We start from the raw sequence: 22,885 nt of genomic DNA, 5'->3' as shown, positions 1-22,885 counted from the left end.
CTCACCGTCCTGCTGTGTTTGTAGTTTTTGTTTTGTTTATTGATTTTAGGATGGGAGAGAGAGGGAGGGAGAGAGGGGAAAACTTCTATTTTTTTGTTCCACTTAGCTATGCATTCATTGGTTGATTCTCATTTGCACCCTGACTGGGGACCAAACCCCCACCTTGGCACACTGGGATGATGCACACGCAACTTGGAGTGTGCTCGTACTCTAGGCATTGTGTTCTGCGAGTTGTACTCACTGTCTCCTCCAGTGTTCCCAGCAGTCTTGTGTGGCGTCATTTCTATCCTCGTCTTATGCACGGGGAAATAGGGTGGACTGCTAGGTAAGCTCCTAGTAAGTGGCGAGAAGACACTGGCACTGAGATTGTTTGACTTCAAAGCCCACACTTTTGACCACTCCCTGCCTGTTTCCAGGGCATAGCCAGAGAGCAGGAGTCCATGTGCTTTAGCCATTTGCCAAGTTAACAGCAAGGCTGGTGGAAGGCAGGTGCTGAGGCATAACAACAAATAAACATAATCCATCAGGTTGGACTGCCCAGCAAACTTTGACAGAGGAGGAGGATTTTTTTACTCAGGGGAGGATTCCTAACACCTAAGACTTTGAGTGTGAAGAGGAGGATTAGATGCTGAGATGGATAGTCAACCAGCCTCGTTTAACCAGACTGAGTACATGAGACCCTCTTCCTGAACAAAGTGGCAGTGTGCCCACAGGGGCTGTGCCCACTGCCCCCCGGACATCACTGCTCCCTCCCCACCTCCCGCCCGCTCGCTCTCTCACCACACGGCCCATCTTGCTGTCCTTGGGACATGTCTGCACCCACCAGTCCCTCTGCCTGTGGACAGCTAGAAGGCCCATTTCCCCCCCTTAATTCAGGTCACTGCTGCCATGTGACTTCATCAGAGATGCTGTCCCTGTCCCTGTCCAGCTAACCTGCAAAACGGCCCCTTCTGTCAGTCTTAACCCGTTGTCCTGCTCTATAGTTCTTCACAGCGCTGGACGCACCTGGCACATATGTTTGTGCAAATCTGCTCTTCCCCTGGAATAAACCCTGCAACTCTAGGGCCTGTGCCTTATTCACTAGGACAATGCCTGGTACGTAGTAGGTGCTCAGTAAATATTTGTTGGATGAATGGATGAAAGAAGAGTGAGTAAAAGAAATTTCCATGTCCTATGTTATGAGAAAACAGGGACCACATTAGAGAGATCTGTTCTGTTTGGGACAGACTTTAAGTTCACCAAGGTTTCGGGGTTACCTATGTGTTGTGAGCACTCTGAGGGGTGGGTACCTTGCAATTAATGGATGAGTGTCACATGGGAGGAGTGATAGAAAAAGAGATTGGTGTTTCAAAGTTGAATTTTCTTAAAAGGAAAACAAAAGTGGAAAGTTCTGCACGAGGCAGGAGCAGTGCCTAGCAATGCATGGCCGTGGAGAGAAGAGATTCTAAATCACACTCGAGAAGAAGGAGACAGACCGCCACCATCTCCTCCTCTGTGGGTGGGCAGCGCAGCTGGAGGGTGGGGTCTGTGACCCACGGCAATCCTGGGCGGCCAAGGACGAGCGCCTGGGATCCACAGGAGGGGTCATCGAAGCTCAGGAGCTTGGAGAATGGAACAGATTCTGACAGGATTTTGTGGCCCTAGGCGGCAGAAGAACAGCAAAAGAAAACGCATGGTTTTTGACTGATGCACACATTTTATCTGAGGAACAGTAGCTTTGTCCTGGGAATACTGTCAGTAAGTACTGAAAACGTGCTGGCAGGTGCCTGGGAGCCGTCATTTAAGGGCGCCCGTGGCTACTGGGAAGGAAGGTGGAAACGTTGTCAGAGGAGGTAATTCTGGACGAGCCTGGAAGGTGACTCACTGTGGAAAAGGACAAAACCCAGAAGTCTTAGTTACAAAGTTGGGGTAAAATTTGGTGATTTAAATAGCAACAAAGTTAGTGAGCTAAGGGCAAGAATCAGGCAGACTTTTTTTTTAACCCATGAAAGCCACTGATGGTGGGAGGTGACAGTGGGCAGTGATGGTGGGAAAGTGTCTTAGTTGAGGCTGCAGTAAAAAATCCTGTAAACTGAGTGACTTAAACCACACCTGGGTTTCTCACTGTCCTGGAGGTGGGAAGTCCAAGATTATGGTGCACTCATAGTAGGCGTCACCCTGGGGCCTCTTCTTAGGTCTTGCACGCAGCTGCTGGCTTGCCGCGGGCTCACGTGACCATTTTTCTTCCTCTTTTAAGGAGGGCACTGATGCCTTCCTGACGTCTACCTGTAATTACCTCCCACAGGCTCTGCCTCCTCCTACCATCACATGGGGTTAGGGCTCCACTGAGTGAATTTGGTGGCCAGCAACAAGAACATTCAGTCCGTAAGTAACAGGGAGGGACCAAAGAGGATGATTAATTAGATTTTGTCCTGGCAGTTGGTACAACAGGCACAGGCAAACCGGGAGAATCTGCCCTGGAGCTATGTGACAGGACAGGTGGCCTGCCTGTGAGGTCACCGAAGCCAGCTGAATGGCGAACATCTCTGGGGAGCCCATACCTGCCCAGGAACACCTCAGCTGGTGGAGAAGGGGATCGTCAGCCAACGTGGAGTCCCGTGGGACCCACCCTTTGTTGGTGCCAAGGGCTCTGCTGACCCCAAGAGCCGGATCGTGTCCACCTTTATCACTTACCTGCAGTTCAGTCCTGACCCTGGACATCAGAATACTAATTACAGTTTGGGGCTTCATATTTTTGGGGTCACTAGGGAACTGATAAGATACTGATGAGTAACGTTCACTTCTCGCAAAGCTGTGTTCCCCTAAGAAGCCAGACGAGAGGGTGCGAGCTGGGTTTCAGCTCCAGCGAGGAATGATGCCGGTCTCCTTCTCAGGATCTCGCCCGGCATTCCCGGAGCTGGCAGGACCCCGGGGGTTGGCTTGAAACCAGGAGCAAAGCTCCTGGGGCTGCCAGAGCCTTTTTTAGTTCCTGCTAGTCTAGATTCTTCCTGCGCGCACCACGCCGCCGGGGTGGGGGAGGGGTGGCACAGAAGACAGTGACAAACAGCTCAGGTTTAGTTGCTGCATCGCCGGGCAGAGCGTGTACCGTCCGTCAAATCCCTTCACTTCCCTAAGCCTGCTCTCCTTTTTTCTGAAACGGCATTGGGTGGAGAAGAAAAGCAGCAAAATGCAGTGCCTGGAGTGCAATAAATGCTCCGGAAATGAGCCTTTGCCGGGGCCTCTTAGCCACCCTTCTGCTTGCCAGCACGGCACTGAGGCCCCCACGCTGATGCAGACTGGAACCTCGGGGTCGGCTTGGGGTCGCTGCACAGGGGCTGCTGGCACTGACCTGTAGTGTGGGGGCACATCGGGACAGCAGTGTGTTAGAATACATGTAATCAAGATGTAAGTAAAATGAGAATTTTCTAAAATGCCAGTTTGTTAAGGTCTGACATGGAAGAAGAAGCAAAGCTCTTAAACCTTCCCTGGAGGTCTTGAAACTGAAGACGGAGTTGACGAGGAACGGGTTAAGTCTCCAGATGTCAGGGCCTCTTTAATCCTGGCTCTGCAGGGACCTGGGGACAGTCCCAAAGGGCCTGTCTGTAGCGGCAACGCTGAGCTTCCAGCGGACTTTGGGCAGGACCCTCAAGGCCGAGATTTCCAGTGCTCATGTGCGTCGCTGGCCGGCGTAGTGAGCTGTGAGTCAGCATGAGAAACCTTCCACCTGCCTCAGTTTCCCCTGAGTCAGGACTTCCTGAGTCCCGCTAAGTGAACGGTGGGCTGTGCTGGCCCCTTCTGAAGTAGGCGCCTGTAGCAACATTGCAATGAAAAGCACGCTCTTGTGACGTAAGGAGACCCAGCGTGGGGGGAACTCAGGCAGCAGCGCGCAGGTGCTGTGGAGTCGCGCCCTTGGGACCATGTCACTGTGTTAGCCAGTGCCACTCCAGTCAATGCGATAAAAAAGGGAAAAACCCTTCTTTCCCTCCCTTACAGGGTATAAAATTGGTAATAAAGAAAAAACACTTCCCAAATTTGGACTAAAAATATGGAAATATCATCCACTAAACTATTTCATATTATGACGAATGACATCTTAAAATAGAGTGTTATGGGAAACACAATGTTTATTGAATATAAATATTCCAATAAAGCAATATTAAGATGACAAACTTCCATAGCAAAAAGCAAACTATTACATATAATATGTATTTGCAAAAAAGAAGCATTTTAATAAACATTACAAAACCAGTAGATATCAAATATTGGATACTTATGAAACTTCTAAGTAAATAAAATATGTTTTCTATTTTATGAACTATAGTTTTGTGGCTGTGAAAATGCAGACTTGCTAATCCCTTATAGCTTAAGTCTACCATAAGAATTAGACATTGAACATAAACTTTAAACTGTACCTAAATTATATTTTTCTCAATTAAAATTATATTTTAGTTTTCATCCTATCATTCTATGTTTTATCCAGTCAAAACAATTCTTATTACAATTGTTCACCAGAAAAAACTAGAAAATCATATGTAAACAAAAACAACACAGTCAAATTTAAAAAATACTATAAGTAAAACATTCCCATTGCTTGTAGTAGATTTAGTAGTTTTCTTATAAAATTATCTCAACTTTTATAATTATAAACTATGTCAAAAATATCAGAACACCAAACAGTATCATATCCATACACTCACCACCAATTGAACTGCTGGCTGTATTTGCCCCAGTTCTCCCTCGTCAGACAGGACAAGGTTCTCAGGGTCTGGGCAATTCTTACTCAGTGCTGTTTTTGCTAAATGTTAAAATGTAGCACAGTATTTTGCGGATGCAGCTGTAAACAAGATAAATATGGGGGGGCAAAAAACTGGAATTATCTTCTGGAGGGTGGACCCCCTGTGGTATAGGCTTCCCCTACTAGGTGAGTGTTCTAGGAACCCATCTGTACCAGTGCACCAGCTGGCGTTGTTGTGAGAGGCTGCATTCAGCTTCAGTGATTTTTTTTGAAGCCCATTTCATGATGGGTGATTTACGAGCCCACCTGCCCACACCACACTGGGTGTTCAGCAGTTTCTGACCCAAAACAGCATGACCCCTGATCTCACTCCCAACAACTTTTTTTTGTTTCCTAGGATGAAAAAAAATTTTCAAGGGAAATGTTTCACGGATGTGAAAGAGGTGAAATAAAAAACAGTAGAAGCCCTAAAAGGCATAAAAACTGATGAGCTGAAAAACTGTTTTGAAAGGTGGAAAAATACGTCTCAATAGGAGTATTGCATCAGATGGAGAGTGTTTTGAAGGTGACTGAAGTTTAAACATGTAGGAGTAAATACACAATGTTTAATAAACAAATTCTGGGTTTTTTGCCCCCTTCCCCTCGTATAATTGACCAAACAGTGTACACAAGCAATGGTAAGGTCCCTTCCAGATACAGAGCTTTTGGGTGCTAATCCCGTCTCCTTTACCTGCTGCAAGTAAGTAAAACTACCTTGTGACAACCAGGTCTTGTTCTTGAATAGGGGACCCCAAGCAGTGAGCCCCTCGAGTGAACTCCTTGTGTTTGGTAACACTTTCAAAAACAAATATTATGGGCCCTGGCTGAGTGACTCAGTTGTTGAGAGTGTCCTTCGACGTGCCAAGGTTGTGGGCTGCTGACTTGGCTGCGGGTCAGGACACACACAAAAGTCAACCAAGAACACATACATAAGGGCACAATAAGCTAAATGAATGTTTCTCTCTGTCCCTTCCTTTCTCTCTCCAAAAAAGTCAACAACAGTGAAAATAATAAACACAAATATTATGCATCATTCTCAATATGTTTTTATACTTTTAATACAGATTAGAGATCTATAAACCTTATAGTGTATTATTTTTGTGTTTTAAAGAACACATAAATGGTGTGTTTTATAAACTTCCTTTGCTCTAAGTCTATTTGCCATCAGGCTGGGTATGGGGAATAATAGTCACTGAATACCTAGGCCGTTTAGCAGTGTATCACTTACACTGAGATAATTAAAGACGTAAGAAATGCAACTCATCAGAAAAGTTCACAGCCTAGTTAAAAATGCCAAAATGAAAAACTGGTGAGTACGATTTTTATATTTTACCTACCATGTGGGTAGATTGGAGTAATTCCCACACGGAATGTGTGCTTTAGATAAGAAACTATGAATCGCTCTGTATAAAATCCTTGAAAAGGTCAATTTGGTATGTCTTGAGTTTGGAAGATCAAAGTATTTCACCTAAGTGGTGAGCCAGTTTCAGAAGGCCGCCACCGCCTGTGGAGCGTGGGGCTCCTGGGAGCGCCCTCAGAGGTGCCCAGGGTAACAAGGTCGACGGCAGTGGCGCAGGAACTGGGTAGGCCTGGGTTGGTGCAGAACACGGCTCAGGCGCTCAGGTAAGATGACCCATGTAAGACAGAGCAGAGCACTAGTAAGTCTGACCAGGAGGGAGGGGATTTACGGACCTGTACTTTGTGGTGTTCCTGCTACTGGAATATGCAAAATGGGAATATGCAAATTAGCTCAGTCAGTGTAAAGTTAATGAAAGCCAAAAATGAAATGAAAACTGCTTGTAACTCACTGGTAGCTTTTAATATCTAATTAGGTGCTGCAAAATGTGTAAGGTAGGTAAACTGATGCGTCTCCTTCATTTCACGGTTTCTGCATCTTGCCAGTACTGGCATTGGAACCTGTACTCCGTATAGACTTATTTCTCCGCATCTTAAATGAAACAGGTGTGGACTAGAAATGTTTTCCTGTCCCAGTTATCTCGGACCTGCCTTGTCCTAGTCCCCGCCGTCCAGTAAATGGCGATGTGGTGGCCACGGCAGGCAGGATTGCGAGAGCTCCGTGTTGAAATCCGTGATGGAATGCTCGAATTTCTTCAGAAATAACTGGCTTTATAGTGAGGACAATGGGTTCCAGAGACTGAGTTTAGAGCTCGCCAGTGAGTCACGGGCACAGGTATTCTCCCCCGCGCCCTTAACTGCGATTGCTTATTGAATTGCGATTTGCACCTCCGCCGAGAGTGTACGCTCCGGCCTGCCTGGCACCAGTGTGGGGCACAGGCCCTCACCGGGTGTTTGCGGAGCGATCCGTTGACGGCCGGTGCATCATGCACTTGGTACCGTTAATCTTGCCACCCCGAAACTAGGTGCTGAAGAATTCTCACGTGGATAGGGAGCAGAGGCAATTTAAGTGTAAAATACTGTTGGGTAACCTCGACTTGAAGATTAGCCGCTCCGTGCACCGGACGAAAGACGACTGTCGCGTGCATCCCTCAGTGCAGTGTCTGTTCCTGTCGCAGACCTTTCAGAAAGAGAGACACCGAGCTCGGTCGGGGTCTGAGGGCCCAGGGTCAGGTGAATGGCCGGGGGTCCAGAGGCGCAGGTGGAGCTGCGCGCGCCAGTGCGCCCCGGCGCGATACCCGGAGCGGCCAGGCCCGATACCCAGCGCGGCCAGTACGCGGCGCTGGCCCGGGATTGGGCGGTGGGGAGCGGCTGCGGATCACCTGCCACCAAGGGGCCGGCTCTCCCGCCGCCCCCGCTCCGCCCCCGCGCGCCAACCCGCCTCCCGCCCAGCACACTCTCTGACCCGGGGGAGCCTGCCGAGCATTTGCCGCTGCGGGAGCGCCGGTTGCGGATCCCCGCGCCCCCCTCCGCGCAGCGCAGGGAGGCCCCGCCCGCCGCCGCCGCCGCCGCCTCCGTAGTGCAGCAGGGCCGCCTGCGCTCCGCACCCGGCGCCCGGCCCCTCCGCCCGGGTGTGGGCAGCGGCGGCCGCAGCGGCAGCAGGAGCATCAGCCGGGGCAGCGCACAGGGCGCCGGGCAAGCAGGCGGGAACCATGGCCGATGCGGGCGAGGGCGAGGACGAGATCCAGTTCTTGCGGACTGTAAGCGCACCTCGCGTTTGCCCTGGGAAGAACGCCGGGCAGCCCCAGGGGTTTCTGGATGGGAGGCCTAGGGGGCGCAGCCGGGGGCAGGCCTTCCCGTCGATGCAGGTGTGCGTGCTGGGCGAGAGAGGCAGACTGCGTGTCCGCGCGTGTGGACAGCGAGGCTCTGAGCGCCGCGGGCGGGGGCGCACGGGTTCAGTCCCGGGCACCGAGGACGGCGTCGCGGAGCAGTAGCGCCGGGGAGCAGGAGGGAACCGGTCTGGGCAGACCAGTCGGCAGACTGGGACCTTACGGGCAGCCAGGGGACGGGGAAGCGGTGCAGCCGTGGGTGCGGGGCCAGGGATTTCGGGCTGTCGGTCTGGCCCCGCGCTCTCACACACCCGGGATTCGCCCTCTTGGCGCAGCGAGCGCGCGCCGCGGCCCCCGGGAGGGGTGCAGGACGCTGCCGGAGGTTCCCCCCAGTCCGGGGGCTGCAAGGGGACAGGGTCGCCTGTGGGGTCCCCGCGGTCCCGGGGTGGGCCGCGGTGCTGTGACCGCTGCGCTGGTACCGCTCGAGGAACGTGCAAGGGCCGGGAAGCCTGTGTGTGCGGAGGCGGGGGCCTCGCGGACGTGTCGTTCCCTAAATGCTGCTTCTGGATGCGGAGCGCAGCAGTGTGTGCGTGCGTGCATGTGTGCGCGAGGGCAGGGGGCTGCCCAGAATTTTCACTCCGGTGGCAGCCGGAAAAGGTGGGCTCCTCACTAGGACCGTGTTTTCTCCGTAAACGCCTCTTGGCACCGCTCCGTCCTCGTCGCTCCTCGCTCGCCGCAGAGTCTTCCCGGGCGGGCGGAGGCACTGCTCGCCTTAGCAGGGACCGAGAGCCTCTCGCTCGGTGCAGAGAATAACCTAGTTAGCGTTTGCTCAGCCTTTCCCTCCACTCCAACCTCCTCTCCGAAGGCTTTTTTTCCCCCCGACAGGGCTCCTCCAGCCCCTTCCAGGGCCGCAGCTTCTGCTGCTACCTCTTTCCTCCGCGGGGGAAGAGGTGTCAACTCCCAGGTCCAGTCACCTCCACAATCATGGAGAGTCACAGAGGTATTTAGATTTCGAAACATGAGCCGTACGGTAACTTTTAGGTGTGAAAATAGTCTGGATGGATTTGGGTGCTAAGCAACTGAAAACAGTCCATTTGTCCAAGGACATTGCAACTCACTGCTTTTTCCTCTCCTATTTTTTTTCGGGGGGGGGGGGCACCCGTTTTTGTATTAAGTGGGGAAAAGCCTTGGGGAAGGATGGAATCCAGGGTACACTTCAGAAGCCGAACGAGTTGAGCTCATGGCTGCCTGTCACGCACCGTCACAGATGCGTTTGGAGGCAGTGCTGGCCCAAGGCTCAGCTGGGCAGACCCTGTCCGTGGAAGCCTTGCTCGTGGGGAGGATGTTGAGCCTACTAATAATACCGTTTATTTTATTTTATTTAGTGGAAAACTGCCTATAAGGTTTTTTAAAAAATATATTAAAAGACACGTGAAAAGATGTTTCTTAGAACTACGAGATCTTTTGTTTAGGTGGCAAAGTATATAATTACCGTGTAATTTTTAAATCCATTTCCCCCCAGCTCCATAGGGTTAGCAGTAGCTAGAATATTTGGAAGGCTCTCTGCCCTCAAGGGCTTCCTGCAGGCTTAGACGTAAGCCACACTCAGGGAGGCCGTGTTCTCAGAATACCTAATGGGCACCGAGGTCACGCTGCCGCCTCGGCTTCTGCACATATAAAGTAATGTTAAGTCCGTGCACCAGGCAGCTGCCTGTCAGCTGCACCCACACCTCTGATAAGGGGGTGCTGGGCGGAGATATGGCAGCCGAGGCTGGGCTGGTTCTTTTCAGAAAGCACAGTTGGTGGTTGGGCTGGTGATAAATGACCTTGAGGGAGGTAGCCCAGGGGAGCCGGGGGCTTTCTTGGGTGTAACATGAACATCTAACAGGAAAACATGCCTTTCCTCCACATTTGACACTTTGAATATGGAAATTCTCAAATCCCCCTCCAATTTCTCTGCCCTGCCCTTGCTCCCTGTCACCCTAGTCTCTGGGTCTGAGAGTGTTCGTGGTTTGGAAATGGTCGTGGTTAGTGAGGCGGAGCGTGGAGAGCCTGCAGTAAACCCTCTCTGTTTTCTGGGGCATTTATTTCTCTGTTGCCTGCGGTCTTGTCCATGGAGTTCTTTCTTTTTTTTAAAAAAAGCAGATTGGCCAGGGAGTATGAACAATCTGTATATTGGATAAAATAGCTATAGATTATTGATGAAGCTATGGTGCTTGAAAAAAGAAAATCAGCTAATTATTAAGGGGCAGTAATTGTGAACTGACATTTCATATGTTCTAAATGTCTGCTCACAATTACTGTCCCTTAATGATCTTAAGTACTATCTTGGATTTTATTCGATCATTGTAGCTCACTGGGGCATTTTGGTCCATGGTCATTGTTTCATTTTTAAATTCCAAAATAGAGATTTATTTATTAAGATGTATTTGGTTTATGCATAAAAAATCACCAGTTGTTCCTCACTTTTTTTAAAAGATTTTATTTATTTGTTTTTTAGACAGAAGGGAAGGGAGGGAGAAAGAGAGGGAGAGAAACATCAATGTGTGGTTGCCTCTCGTGTGCCCCCTGCTGGGGACCTGGCTTGCAACCCAGGCATGTGCCCTGACTAGGAATCGAACTGGCAAGCCTTTGGTTCGCAGGCCAGCCAGCACTCAGTCCACTGAGCCACACCAACTAGGGCACTCACTTGTTTTTTTTTTTGACACACATCAGTTCTTTGGGGGGTTCCTCCATTCACCCCAACACTTTAAAAGCTACAGCTCTTTCTAGCACCAGGAAGGACAGGTAAGGCAGTGAGGAGGTTCCTGGTCTCCCCGTGAGAGAACACACGTGGTAGATAGTTTCTGAGGTTAGACAAGCTGTCCCTGAAGAAAATAATTATTTAGAAGAATGCAAATTCAGTCGTCCCTGAGCAATTATTTGTGCCTGACAGCCTTAAAATAAAGGCTCCTTGGTCATAGTCACCACAGGCTTGCTGGTTGCTTTTGACTATACCACCCTGTCTGGGGGGAGACGGTGAGGAGGGGCAGCGTCTGTGGGGACGGTGCTGCCAGCCGGGCTGCGCAGCTGCAGGCCAGCACTTACCAGTTTGCGTTTTGTTTTTTTGTTTTTAAGACCCCATAGTGGGGTCCTGTGTGATTTCAGATCAAACTCCTCATGGCCCTTAAGTGCTCGAGATGTCATCGATCCAGATCCGTAGAAGGACGCGTGCTTATTTTAGTGTGGGGTGGGTGACAGGGCTCCCAGAGGTACGTTCTGAGCGGGGGACAAGCGCAAACCCTAGGGCTTGATTTATTAGCAACATTAACTGGTTTCCCCACTGACATGAGGGTATAGTCAGTCTGTGCTGCTGTGGAATTCAAAGGTGACCCTGAAGGAGGATTGTCTTTTATTGCTGCATTAAGATAGACCCCAATGATGACTTTCAAAAAGCCAGGGTGGTCCCCTGCAGACCCTGGCCAGACTGTGGGCCCCCGTGGGGAACGCAGGCCTAGGGCACCCTGCCAGCTTGATTCCCAGTGATTCGGGTTTGTCTGTTTATGCAACTGGCTGTGTGCAGGACTGTGGGCAGCCCGATGTGCCCGCCGCTGGGCACCTTGCACCGTGCGTGGGAGCTCCCCTTCATCTGGTGTGCAGCTCGTCGGTGACGTCAGTGGTGGCTGTGCAGTGACCAGGACGAGGCAACCCTTCTCCAGGCACTCCTCCTCGTCACGTCCTGGCCCCTGGGGAGCATGTCTGGGAGGCTGGATTCACAGGGCACAGCGCAGTGCGCCGCCTGGAAGGTCTGCAGCCCAGGTGCTTCTCGAGGGCCACCTCCTAGGCCTCCATGGCATTGGCACAGGTGAGGTTGAGTGACCCCTGCCCTGCTCCCCACCACAGACGCTCCGGAGGAAAACCTGGATGAAACGGAGGCCTCTTTTCAGCCACATCAGCAGCAGCGTGGCCCCTACTTCAGGCCGCTCTGCTCTGGACACCCCCTTCTCTGTCTCCAGGGTCTCTGTTCTGCAGGGTCCAGACTTTGGCCGGGTCAGTGTCAGACATAGCTTTGATTGTTGTAACGTTGCCACTGGGTCTGCCTTGGTGGGTGGAAACAGTGGGGCCCCAAAGCAATGGGAGCAGGGCAGCAGGTGGGACACCACCCTGAGGAAGGGCCAGGTCTTGACCTGCCTGTCTGCAGGCAGTGCCTTCAGCAGGTGCCCAGCCAGCAGCACCATTTCGGAGTCGAGGCCTGTGATGATGCCGCTCGCTGGCACCATGGTAGTCCATGCTCCCCCCCAAACCACCATTAGTGCCGGGGCTGGTGCTGCCGCCTGCCGCAGACTCTGGGGACGCCGGTGTCCCACGAGCATTGTTAATGGTTGTGTGCATGAGTTACGTGCACTGCTGTGAACTGACTCTCTGTGAAGGGGAGGTTAGCCTGTGCACCGTCTCTCTTCCAGTACGTAGTTCTGAGTTGGCTGATGTTTCTGTCACGTGGTTATGCAGAAGAATGCTTGCTCATCTTTGAGTCAGTGGCTTCCCCACCGGCCGGAGGCGTGCACACTGCCCAGGGACATGGAGAGCGTGTGCGCGGGCACTCTGGGTGTGCTGGGGCAGTTGGAAGGATGCCATTGGGAAGTATGCCCTCGGCCCGTAATGGGTTTGGTTACTGTCACATCCAAACACACCCATGATTTGGAAGCAACATAGCAGTGGACTGTGATGTGCTGTTTAAACACATGGGTATTTTTAGTTACACTCCTCTTTTTTCCCCAAGCAGTCTTAATGAAGTATATAGAAGGAATTCCTTGACTTTAAGAAAAGCATGATGCAAAATGACCTTGGCAAAGGGTTGGTTTTCCTAAGACTCTGCCTCTCTCTCGCTCCTGTAGGCGCAGTGGAGTGGCTCTTGGGGTGCGCTGGTCTGTAGTCTGTGTTTAGGTGTGGATTGAGATGTAAAACAGTCTTGGCTGCAGAGTTCCTTCCCCGGGGGAATGCTTTTTAGCTTTCCTCTGCAGGATTAGCTGTCTGATAGCACATTTTTCTCAGTGGTTACGCATCTTGCTTGATGGTGATAGAAAGCATCTTAGAAAGTATTCGTCAATTAATAGGAACGGTTGTAAGTGCGGAGGCCACAGTGCGGGCCGAGGGGGTGGGGCTGCAGCCTTTCGCCATGGGCGGGGAGACACAGGCATGCGCAATGCACGGGCCAGCATGCAGCGGTGCGGAGCCCAGACGGGAACTCGGTTCTCTGGCCATTGTCGTCTAGGAGGGAGCGTCTGCCTGATAAGCGGCCCTGGAAACTTCAGGTTTGCAGCAACCGGGATGTGGGAATGTCATAGCGGACAAGCGACAGGCTCTGGGCGAGCAGTGGGAATCTGCCCTTCGCTCCCCTGATAACGGAGCATGCAGAGCTTTCGATAGGCGCTGAGGCATTTTTCCGAGGGGCTGATGGGAAGCCCACCTTCACTTACGTTGTCAGACTTATTTTATTTTATTTTTTAAATTTGAAAATTGGCAAGTTCCTAGTGTCTGGAAGGGCAGGATGTAAAAAACACGCAGGGCACCAATTTCCTTGACATTCCGTCTTCCTTGTGCTCTGGCTGCATGGAAGTGTTTTTATCGCCGCCACTGCCCAGACTCGAGGACGACTGCTGGGCCTCAGCGCTTCTGCAGACGGCCTGTGGGTGGCAAAAGGCAGGGTGAAGCACCCCTTCGTCTTCTGGAGCTCCTGTCCCTCAGGGATTCTATCACTGAGTAGTTCAGAAAGGCCTTGGTGGAACACCTGGTGGCCCCCGACCTGTGTCAAGGGAGCATCAGAATTAGGGGGGATGGCAGCTACCGTTATAATTGCAAAGAAAAGATGAGGCTGGCATGGAGCAGTGAGAAGGGAAAGCACGTGTGGAAACACCAGGGTGTTAGGGCAGGAGGAGGCCTTCAGAAAATGCCCCCCAGCCCAGCCCTGATACCCTCCTGTCATTTTGCAGATCGGGGAGCTGAGGCTGTGTCCGAGCGCTGCAAGGACTGGGCTCTCCGCTCTGTCAGAGCACCCCGCCCTGGGGGGCTCTAATGGCAAACGTGTATTTCTCACCCTTCTGAAAGTCGGGGGGTCCCACATCCAGGTGCTGGCAGGTTCCGTGGGTGACAGCGGCCTGCTTTCCAGTTCACGGGTGGCAGCCTTGGCGTACCCTCCCAGGGCTGGGAGAAATCATCTCTTTTGTGCTTCTCCGCATGGAGCCACTGAGCCCATTCATGGGGGCCCTGCCCTCGTGACTTAATCGCCTGTAAGTGCCCAGCCCCTCACCACCGCATCAGGAGTTCCTGTTCCAATGCAGGGACATGGGGGGCACAAACATTCAGTCCGTAACAGCAGCACAGAGGGATCGGGTGTGCGAGACCCTCTGGAGCTCTGTGGGCAAGGCGGTTCACAGCACCCGTCCTCCCTCAAGGCCGATGAGAGCCTACCAGCTGTGATTGACCTTACCTTCTCCGTCACGGGGCTCGCCGACTGCATCGACCCTCGCGTCCTTCAGCCGCTGGCGAGGACACTGCTTTCCTCCTTCTTGGAGCAGCAGTCCCTGTGTGTCCTGGTCCCAGAGCGGGAGTCTGGCTCGGGCTCCGGGCTGGCTCTGCCCGCCTCTCCATGTGGCCCCTCTTGTGGACCTCCGAGTGCTACTGTCTCCTACTTTGATTCCTCTGGTGCCTCGTGCAGCTGCTCGCCTGCTCCTGGAGTGATCTCCACCCATGGTGCCCTCCCACCTGTCCTTGAAGTCCTGTGTAGCTCCTCCTTCCTGTTAAAGCCATTGTGCCAGGCCACCAGGAGCCTCCCCCTCCGAACCTAACGCTCCCTTTTCATTTAGATGCTCAGACTCTGCAAAGCTCGCCCTGCTCTGTGAGGGGCCCCTCTCTGCCTTTGGAGACACGGTGTCATCTGAGTTATTTTTGTGCATGTCTGACCATGCTTTCCTGGGGTTCTTTTTACTCTGTCCACTCCAAGTCGGGGTTATCCCAAAACATTCTGTCCTATTTCCTGTCTCTGCTGCCTTTGTCAGCTCATTTGTGCCACAGAGTCTGGGATCCTCAGCGTACGAGCGGGAAATGCCCTCACGGCGACTTCCTCGAGCTCTGAGCCCCAGGGTGGCGGGGACTTTCCCAGAGCCCTCCTTTCTGGAGAAGAGCCTGCCGCAGATCTGACAGCCTGGCCCCTACTTCCAGCCCCCACAGCCTCTGTGGGGACTCCCTCCCGCCTCTGGGCACGCCGTCCTGAGTGAACGTGGCCCTCTCTCCTGGTGGCTCCACGGCCAGTGGCACTGCCGTCCCCGTTCTGGCTCAGCCTCAGTGTGGCGGTCACCTTCAGAAGACCTTGGTCTGCGGCCTGAACCCACCAGCATGTAGCCTTCCGGAGTCAAGGACAGTTTAAATTCCCCTTATAACATCAAGGTGCTGTTGGCCCTCCCAGAGGGGCTTGTGAAGACCGTGTGACAGGACTGATGGGGAAGCCCCTCTCAGGGCCTGGCGTGTGGCAGGTGCTTAGCACGCTAGTTCAGTTCTCTCATTTGTCCCCTGGATCTGCTTTGTCGTCATCTCTGTCCTATTCTCTTTGGTGCTCTACATCGGGTGTGATTCCGGTCCTCCACTTCCCCCTCCTTGCAGCCCACCATGGGTTCTCCTGCTGTTGTCATCATCCTAAAGCCCCGTGTTTGTGCCACCACGCCTCAGTTCCAGCTTCCTGTCATGTCATGTTGCTTTGTGACTTGGCCCCTGACCGTCCATGTCTGGGGTTTGGTGCCCAGCCTGAGCTCCCATCCTGTGTGAAGCTTCCAGATCCCTCCATGGCTCCCAGTTTCCTGTTCACTGACCTTGGACGGGATCACACTCAGGAACTGAACTCCCACTGGCCTTGTCCGCGATCCTCTCCTTGGTCTTTGCATTGAGGTTCTTCTCCGGTTTCCTGTCATTGCTCGGGCTGGTGAAGAAGTGCCCACATCTTGGGCTGGAGTTTCCAGAAACCTGACAGTTGGTCTCAAAGCCCAGAGGGAAGGCATGATCCCTGGTTCTGGGGGCCAGTGAAATCCTCTGGTGAGGTTTCTGCGAAGACACGGAAGTCCCAGGCTGTCCTTGTCACTCCTGTGGCGTGTTCAGCGGAGGCACGATCACCTGCATGCTCAGACGCCAAGCACGGTGCCCTCTCCACCGTGAGGGGGAGAGCCACCGACACCTGTGCCCCGTGGGACCACCCCGGGGTGCCTGTGCCCAGGTACCTGCTGCCACTAGCTGATGATCGTGTTCACCAGCTTACCTGAAGAAAATAGCTCTAGCTGGGAGCCAGGCAGATGGGGGGCCCAGTGTGTGGAGCACCAGAAGGTGCTGGAGGAGCTCAGAGGCCGATGGGGCCTTGCTGGGCCTGAGAAGGTTTGAGGCAGCAGGTGCCCAGAGGGCGCTGTGTGCACACACGTGTCCTCCGGGGGGACAGTTCTCAGTGCGTGGGGGGACGTGTGTGGGTGTCGAACCAGGGACACAGGTCACATCCCTGCAGGAGAACGGCTCCATGTTAGACGGGCCCGGGTTTTTGTTTGTGTTTTTTTTTTTGCTTAAAAAGTTTGTGATTTAAAAACCGTTTTTGCTTATTTGTTCTGCTTCTAATGAAATTTTTAATTGTTTTATTCCCCTCTAGATTTAGAATCTGACTCATAATATTCACATAAACCCATGAATTTCATTCATATTTAATACATAACCAAAGATACAAAATAAAAGATATACTTCAAGAGAGGACAAAAACAAAACAGAAAAGAAAAAGGGTAAATTACAGGGAAAGTGAAATCCTCAGTGTTGAGTGCATTGGGACATGGTTAAAATAAGGACTAAACGTCACACTGAGTTTACAGTCATTGGCCACGCGGCTCGGCTGGTGAGAGCATCGTCCTGATGCGCCAGGGCGTTGGGGTGCATGCCGGTCAGGGCACATACAGGCATCAGCCATTGAGTGCAGGAGTGAGTGGGACAGCAAATAGGTGTCTGTGGGTCTGTCTCTCTTTGTCTTTCTCCCTCCTGCCCCTTCCTCTCTCTCTAAAGTCAATAAATAAACGTTAAAATAAGAAGTTGTGCTCACTGATTTTCCACAGCGGGTTTCTGGTTGTCAGAATAAAAGGGATTATGACTTGACTTCTTCAACAGTTCACTGGAGCTTGTGTTTACTTCACATTCAAATAAATCTTCATGAGGAAATTGTGGACACACACACACACACGAAAGAATGCTGGTACTCTGCACTTATTTATTTATTAATTACTCAGCTTTGACCCCACAGTGAAACTGTTTTAGAACAGTTTGTGGGAGGCAGTGGAATGCCGGTCCCGGTTGCTGCTTCCTGGACTTCGGGGATTTCGTTTGGTTTTGAACGGAGTAGGTGCCAGGGTTCAGGGGTGTGCAGGCTGTGAGGGAATCTAGTTTGCAGTGACAAGGCCAGAGGCACAGCTGACCCAGGCAGCTCGTGTCCACGTGGCTTTCGGAGTTGTCTGGGGTGCACGTGGGCACTCTGAGCAGCCCCAGAGCTGACAGAAGTCCTCCTTCCCCCTGATGTCTGGGGGTGGCCCTGAGGGGCAACCGTCTCTCCACAGCTCAGCCCAGGGCTGTGTCACGCAGGTATGTGCCACCTGTTGGTGACGTTAGTTCCTCTGAGTTCACTTACATGTACTGAGGAGTGTGTCTGCACCAAGTCTTTCACGTGGTTCTCTCATGGGATCCCCACAAACTCCCTCAGGTAGGTGCCGAGAAGTCCTGTCACTGGCTCCCTGTTTGCAGATGCAGCTGGTGGGGCTGTGGCTTCAGAGCAGGTGGGCGGCTCTGGAGGACGGACAGGTCCCTGGAGATCAGTGCGTTTTAAGCAGGAGGAAAACTTGGAGCTGCGCTTCTGCGTGGGGGAATGCAGCTGATGACGTGAGTGTGACTCGCAGAACCTCTGCTGCGGGCGCCTGCCCCAGGACTGGCCCTTGGGAGTGGCTCCGTGAGGCGGTGTTTCAGGTAATAAACACAGGACAGGGCAACCACCCCTCTGTTCTCTGTGTCTGTGAGCTTGCTAATGTTTTTAGATTCTGCGTATGAGCGAAATCATAGGAAATCGTGTGGTGGTTGTCTCTGACTTATTTTACTTAACTTAATGCCCTCAAGGTACAGCCACGTTGTTGCAAATTATAAGAGTCCATTCTTTATCATGGCCGAGTAATATTCCATTATGTATACACATTTTTAAAGATTTTATTTATTTATTTTTAAAGAGAGGGTAAGTGTGGGAGAAAGAGAAGGAAACATGAATGTGTAGTTGCCTCTCATGTGCCCTCTACTGAGGGCCTGGCCTGCAGCCCAGGCATGTGCCCTGACTAGGAATCGAACTGGCGACCCTATGGTTCACAGGCTATTGCTTAGTCCACTCAGCCACACCAGCCAGGGCATCCATTATATATAACACATTTTTTTCATCTTTTCATCTGTCTGTGGACACTAGGTTGTTTCCACATCTCGGCTGCCATGGACATGTGGATGCATATGTGTTTTTTGAGTTAGTGTTTTTGTTTCATTCAGATAAATACCCAGAAGTGGAATTGCTGGATCACATGGTAGTTCTATTTATTACTTTTCTGAGGAACCTCCGTACTGTTTCCCATAGTGGCTGCACCAACTTACATTTGTACTAACTGTGTGTGAGGGTTCCCTTTTCTCCACATCCTTGCCAACTCTTGCTGTGCTCTCTCTGGTCTTTTTGGGAATAGCCATTCTGACAGGTGTGAGGTGGTATCTCACGTGGTTTTGATCCATCTCTTCTTTTAGTTCATTTTGGGATATTGGTTGACTACCTACTATGTGCAAAGCACCATGCTGGGTGCTGGGCTCTGGTGTATCTGAGCTTGTTATCGAGGAGTTTATCACATTTCCTGCAGAGTGGACGTAAGGGGTGGGTCACTGTCAGGGCAGAGGATGCCAGGAGGGAGGGACCCCTTTCTGGTAATGGTGATTGTCCAGGGCTTCATGGAGGAGGCAGCATGTGCAGCCAAGAATTTCCAGACTGAAAAGGAACTTCAGGCCCAATTCAAAATGAGAAGGCAAATGGAAGGACTGCAAGGACAGTGGCTGCCATGCATTCACTTCAGACGGGGTGGCCACGCTGCCTGCGACCCTGGGGCAGTGCTGGCAGTCCTCGAGGCTCTGGCTGGCACGCAGGTCAGGCAACCGAGGGCAGAGTGGTGAGGGGACGTGCTCACGGCGGGCAGTTCAGCGCAGGTCAGCGGTGCAGGCGAGCTTACGGGCTTTCCGATGCCAAAGCCTTTTTCTTTTCATCTGTCCATCCTTCCAATAGAAAGAGGAAGTCATGAAAGGCCGCACATTTGGCCAAAAGCAAAGAACTGTGGGCGCCCGCCCACCTCCTGCTCACTTGGGTTGTCTGCCTTTCATTTGTCTCTGAGCTGCCTTTTACCCGTCAGTTGTAGAAAATCGATGGTACCGACTCCTGATCCTGGAAAATGAAGGCGTGTCTGGCACTCGTGGCTGTGGAGTGGAGCAGGTGAGTGCTGACAGGCTCTCTCAGCCCAGTGCCTCCCCCGGTGGTCTCGTGCCTGCGTTTTCCTCTGAACCTCCTGTAGCCTCAGAGTGGCCGCTTCATGCACTGTGGATTCAGTACCACCTGAGACACGTGTTCATTTTATATTTGAGTCATGTTTTTACCTTTTGAAAAACATCTTTACTATCACTAATCTGGCTTTTAAAGGCAGGTGGCTTTTGATGAGCTGGCTGAGGAAGTGGGCCGGCAGGGTCCGGGTGGAAGGGATGGGCGTAGAGGCCGCATGAGGGTCTCGGTTACCCTCCCTCACGTGCCGTCCACTCTTCGCTGCCCAGCTCTGGGTCCAGGGCAGTCCTGCTCTCTCCAGGCACTGAGGATGAGGTTCTGTCCCCTGTCCCTCAGGTAGAAGGCTGGTAACAGCATCCCCCTGTTGCTGGTTACTAGGCATCTGTCCCTCTCCGTTGGACCCCATCACCCTCCCTGCCCGTCCTTGGTTTCTTCATTAAATGCTTTTCCAGGACAGCCTCTGAGGGGGCTGTCTCTTTTCTTGGCCCAGCCCTGATCCGTGCAGCAGGGGGCAGGTTGGGCCGTGTTTGGAAAGGGACTGCGTCTGGTGTCGGCTGTGGCTGGGAGCCTCCAGGCCACTGGGGGCAGGATTTAGACCCAACTCGTAAGTTAAGAAGGGCCTTTGGAGTTAATTTTTTCTTGTTTTGCTTCTTCAGAGAGGGAAATGGCTCAGAGCTGGCAGTTAGGAAGATGAATGGGGCAGCAGGTTCTGAGATAAGTTGGGAGAGAGAGAGGAGAGAGTGGAGATGAAGCGCCCATGGGCAGACGGTGATGGGGGGCTGGTGCAGGACACCCCACCTGAGCTCGTGTGGTCATCAGGGGTGGGAGGGAGGGTGGAGGAGAGCCAGTGGAGGACAGGTGTGTGGGGCTGGAGCCTGACTGGATGTCAGGAGAAGGAAAGGACTAAGATGTGATTCGGAGACCTGAAAAAGCTTGGTACCAATGCAGGTTTCAGGGGGAGGCGGTGTGTTAGTGTTGGATGCACTGATTTTGAGCATGCCATGGACTGGCCGTGTCCACCACCCCCACAAGTATGCTGGGCCCTCAGTACCTTGGAATGTGATCTTATTTGGAGATAGGACTTTACAGAGGTCGTCAAGTTAAAATGAGATCATTAGCTGGGCTCCAATCCAGTATGGTAGTGTTCTTACAAAAACAGGGGAAATTTGGACTCAGACAAGTGTGGAGGGAGGATGACAGATGTGAAGACCGACCCCCAGGAAGGACACCGGGTGCAGACAGCATTGGGGCACCTACAAGCCAGGGACGTCTAAGGCCACGAGGCCCAAGGGGGTGCCTGGGACAGGCGCTCCCTTGCAGTCTCAGCCGCAACTAACCCCACGGACACCTTGATCTTGGACTTTGGGCCTCCAGAGCTACATGGCACTGCTGTTTAAGCCCCTCTCCAGCCCTGGGGGACTTTGTTATGGCTGCCCTCGGCAGCTAATGCAAGGTCAAAGCTGGAAGTGTGACTGTAGCGAGCTGGAGAGAGGATGGGCCTAAGGAGATGGACTTGGACGCCATTGGTGTGACAGCGAGGCCTGGAGGTGGAGATGGCGACCTCAGGTGTGGAGCATGAACGACACTCTGCAGGCTGAGAGGCTGGCGACCCACAAATGCTGACATGGCTTCTGGAAGGAAGGGGAAGCAGATGCCACTCTGCAGGGACGCAGGTGGGAGGGCGGCAGGAAGCAGAGGTGGACGACATGATGACTTCACCCCACATGTGGCTGAGGAGCACGGGGGGGTTGGTAGCTTGAGGGGGAAGCAAGGTTGAAAGAACGTTCTAGATTCTTTCCTTCTGATGGGAGAGACTGCAGTCTAAGTTATGTGAAGAGGAGGAGGCGTGATGGATCGAGCCCGGGCCACCCACCCTCCACCTGCCTTTGGAATTGGGCCCACAGCCACGCAGCCTCTCTTCTTGCAGATACTTAATTACTTGCTGCTTTACTTAATTTGAGAGCACACAGTGTTTTCATTTGGTTTTCGGTTAGTTTTGCACAATCTCATTTTCTACTGGGGACCTTTTGGTAAGCAATTAAAGTGAGAGCCTCATCGGTCCCGAGCTGGGCATCTCCTGCTTGGGTGGCACCTGCTTGGGTGCTGGTGACCAGGTGACTTAGCTGGGCAGAAACAGGCATGTCTCAGGACCAGAGAGAACTCCGAAGTAATTTTTGGCACACGGGAAGCCTTGGATTACATTAGAATGGCTTCTTGACGGGCCTCATTAGGGGAACATGTTGAAATACCTTAGGAAACGAAAAGATTCTGCTGATAGCAACTGCCTTTGGTTTGCCCACTATGATAAATAGCTGAGCTAGCTGAACAAATGTGGTAATTTTTAAAGAGAATTCAGCCATGTGCATTTTCTGAGATATTTTAATTTCTATATAAATTATGTTTTATGTAATTGGCACTATACTGCATTTACAATTTATAGCTCGCAAAGCTCTGTTTTTTAATCTAAGCATTAACTGTGGATAGCAATTATGTGTGCAAGTCCTAATTCATTTCACACTTAACATCAGTGACATACAGGTAAAAAAGCTTTTAACAGATGTCTGCAGTTAACAACAGAGACTGCATCCGAATCCCTTCGGTGCCCTCAGTCAGCACCCACAATACTTTCTTAAAAGGAAACAGCTTTGAGGTGAGGAGTGTTACAGGATATGCTCAAAACTTGCCAAACCACACACTTACCATGCATCACAGACAGGATTAAAAGTATATCACCTTTTGCCCCTGTCGGACTAGACACAGAACATCTCACCTTACCTATGGATACAGATACGTGGTGTGCGCACAGACCTGTGTGTGTGCTGAAGTTCAGCCCAGTGCAGATGCTCTGCAACTTTCTGGGGACTTTCTTCAGCTGGTGGGGTCCTAGGCGAAGTGGCAGACCTGCCATCTGTCTCCCTGGTCTTGCCCCGCTGTGCTGGGGCCACCAGCATTTGCAGATGCACCTCAGTCTTCACGGTTGAAGATTCTGCCTTTTTGTGTGCCAGGCCAAATTTCAGACTGGGCCCAGACTCAGACTTAACAAAACCACCCTTCCCAGGGCTCCCAGCTTTCTCAGGAAGTGGCATCACTCTCGCACAAGCGTGAAAAGAAGATCTGGGAATCCGCATGGGGAAGAGGGTGGGTTGGACCAAGTGATCTCCAGGTGTCTCCCTGTCTACTGCTGGGACTCCACCATCTTTCGCTTGGTCATGGCTGCTGGCCCGGAGTGGGGGACAGTCAGCACAGGCTAGAAGTGGGGAGAAAGCCCCCAACATTTTCATTGTGGAGAGGGATAACAGACAGCCATGTCTCCTATTAGTGGAACATTTTCTAGTTTCTGTCCTG

At 52.1% G+C, this 22,885-nt stretch overlaps 1 protein-coding gene and 1 pseudogene across 1 annotated transcript in view; one reads left to right on the top strand and one right to left on the bottom strand.

Moving 5' to 3' along the window:
* The first annotated feature begins 7,549 nt into the window (after window positions 1-7,549).
* Window positions 7,550-22,885, top strand: part of RYR2 (ryanodine receptor 2) — a 533,272-nt gene continuing 517,936 nt past the window's right edge. Inside the window, 1 exon segment of the mRNA XM_036016051.1 lies at window positions 7,550-7,869. Within this exon segment, the coding sequence (XP_035871944.1) occupies window positions 7,822-7,869 (48 nt within the window). The 5' untranslated portion in view covers window positions 7,550-7,821.
* LOC118498298 lies at window positions 8,242-13,106 on the bottom strand (annotated as a pseudogene).

The sequence above is a fragment of the Phyllostomus discolor genome, chromosome 15 (assembly GCF_004126475.2).
Source record: "Phyllostomus discolor isolate MPI-MPIP mPhyDis1 chromosome 15, mPhyDis1.pri.v3, whole genome shotgun sequence".
In the NCBI taxonomy this organism is placed as follows: Eukaryota; Metazoa; Chordata; class Mammalia; order Chiroptera; family Phyllostomidae; genus Phyllostomus; species Phyllostomus discolor.
The sequence above is the reverse complement of the archived record's forward strand: the minus strand, read 5'-3'. Positions and strand labels throughout refer to the sequence as shown.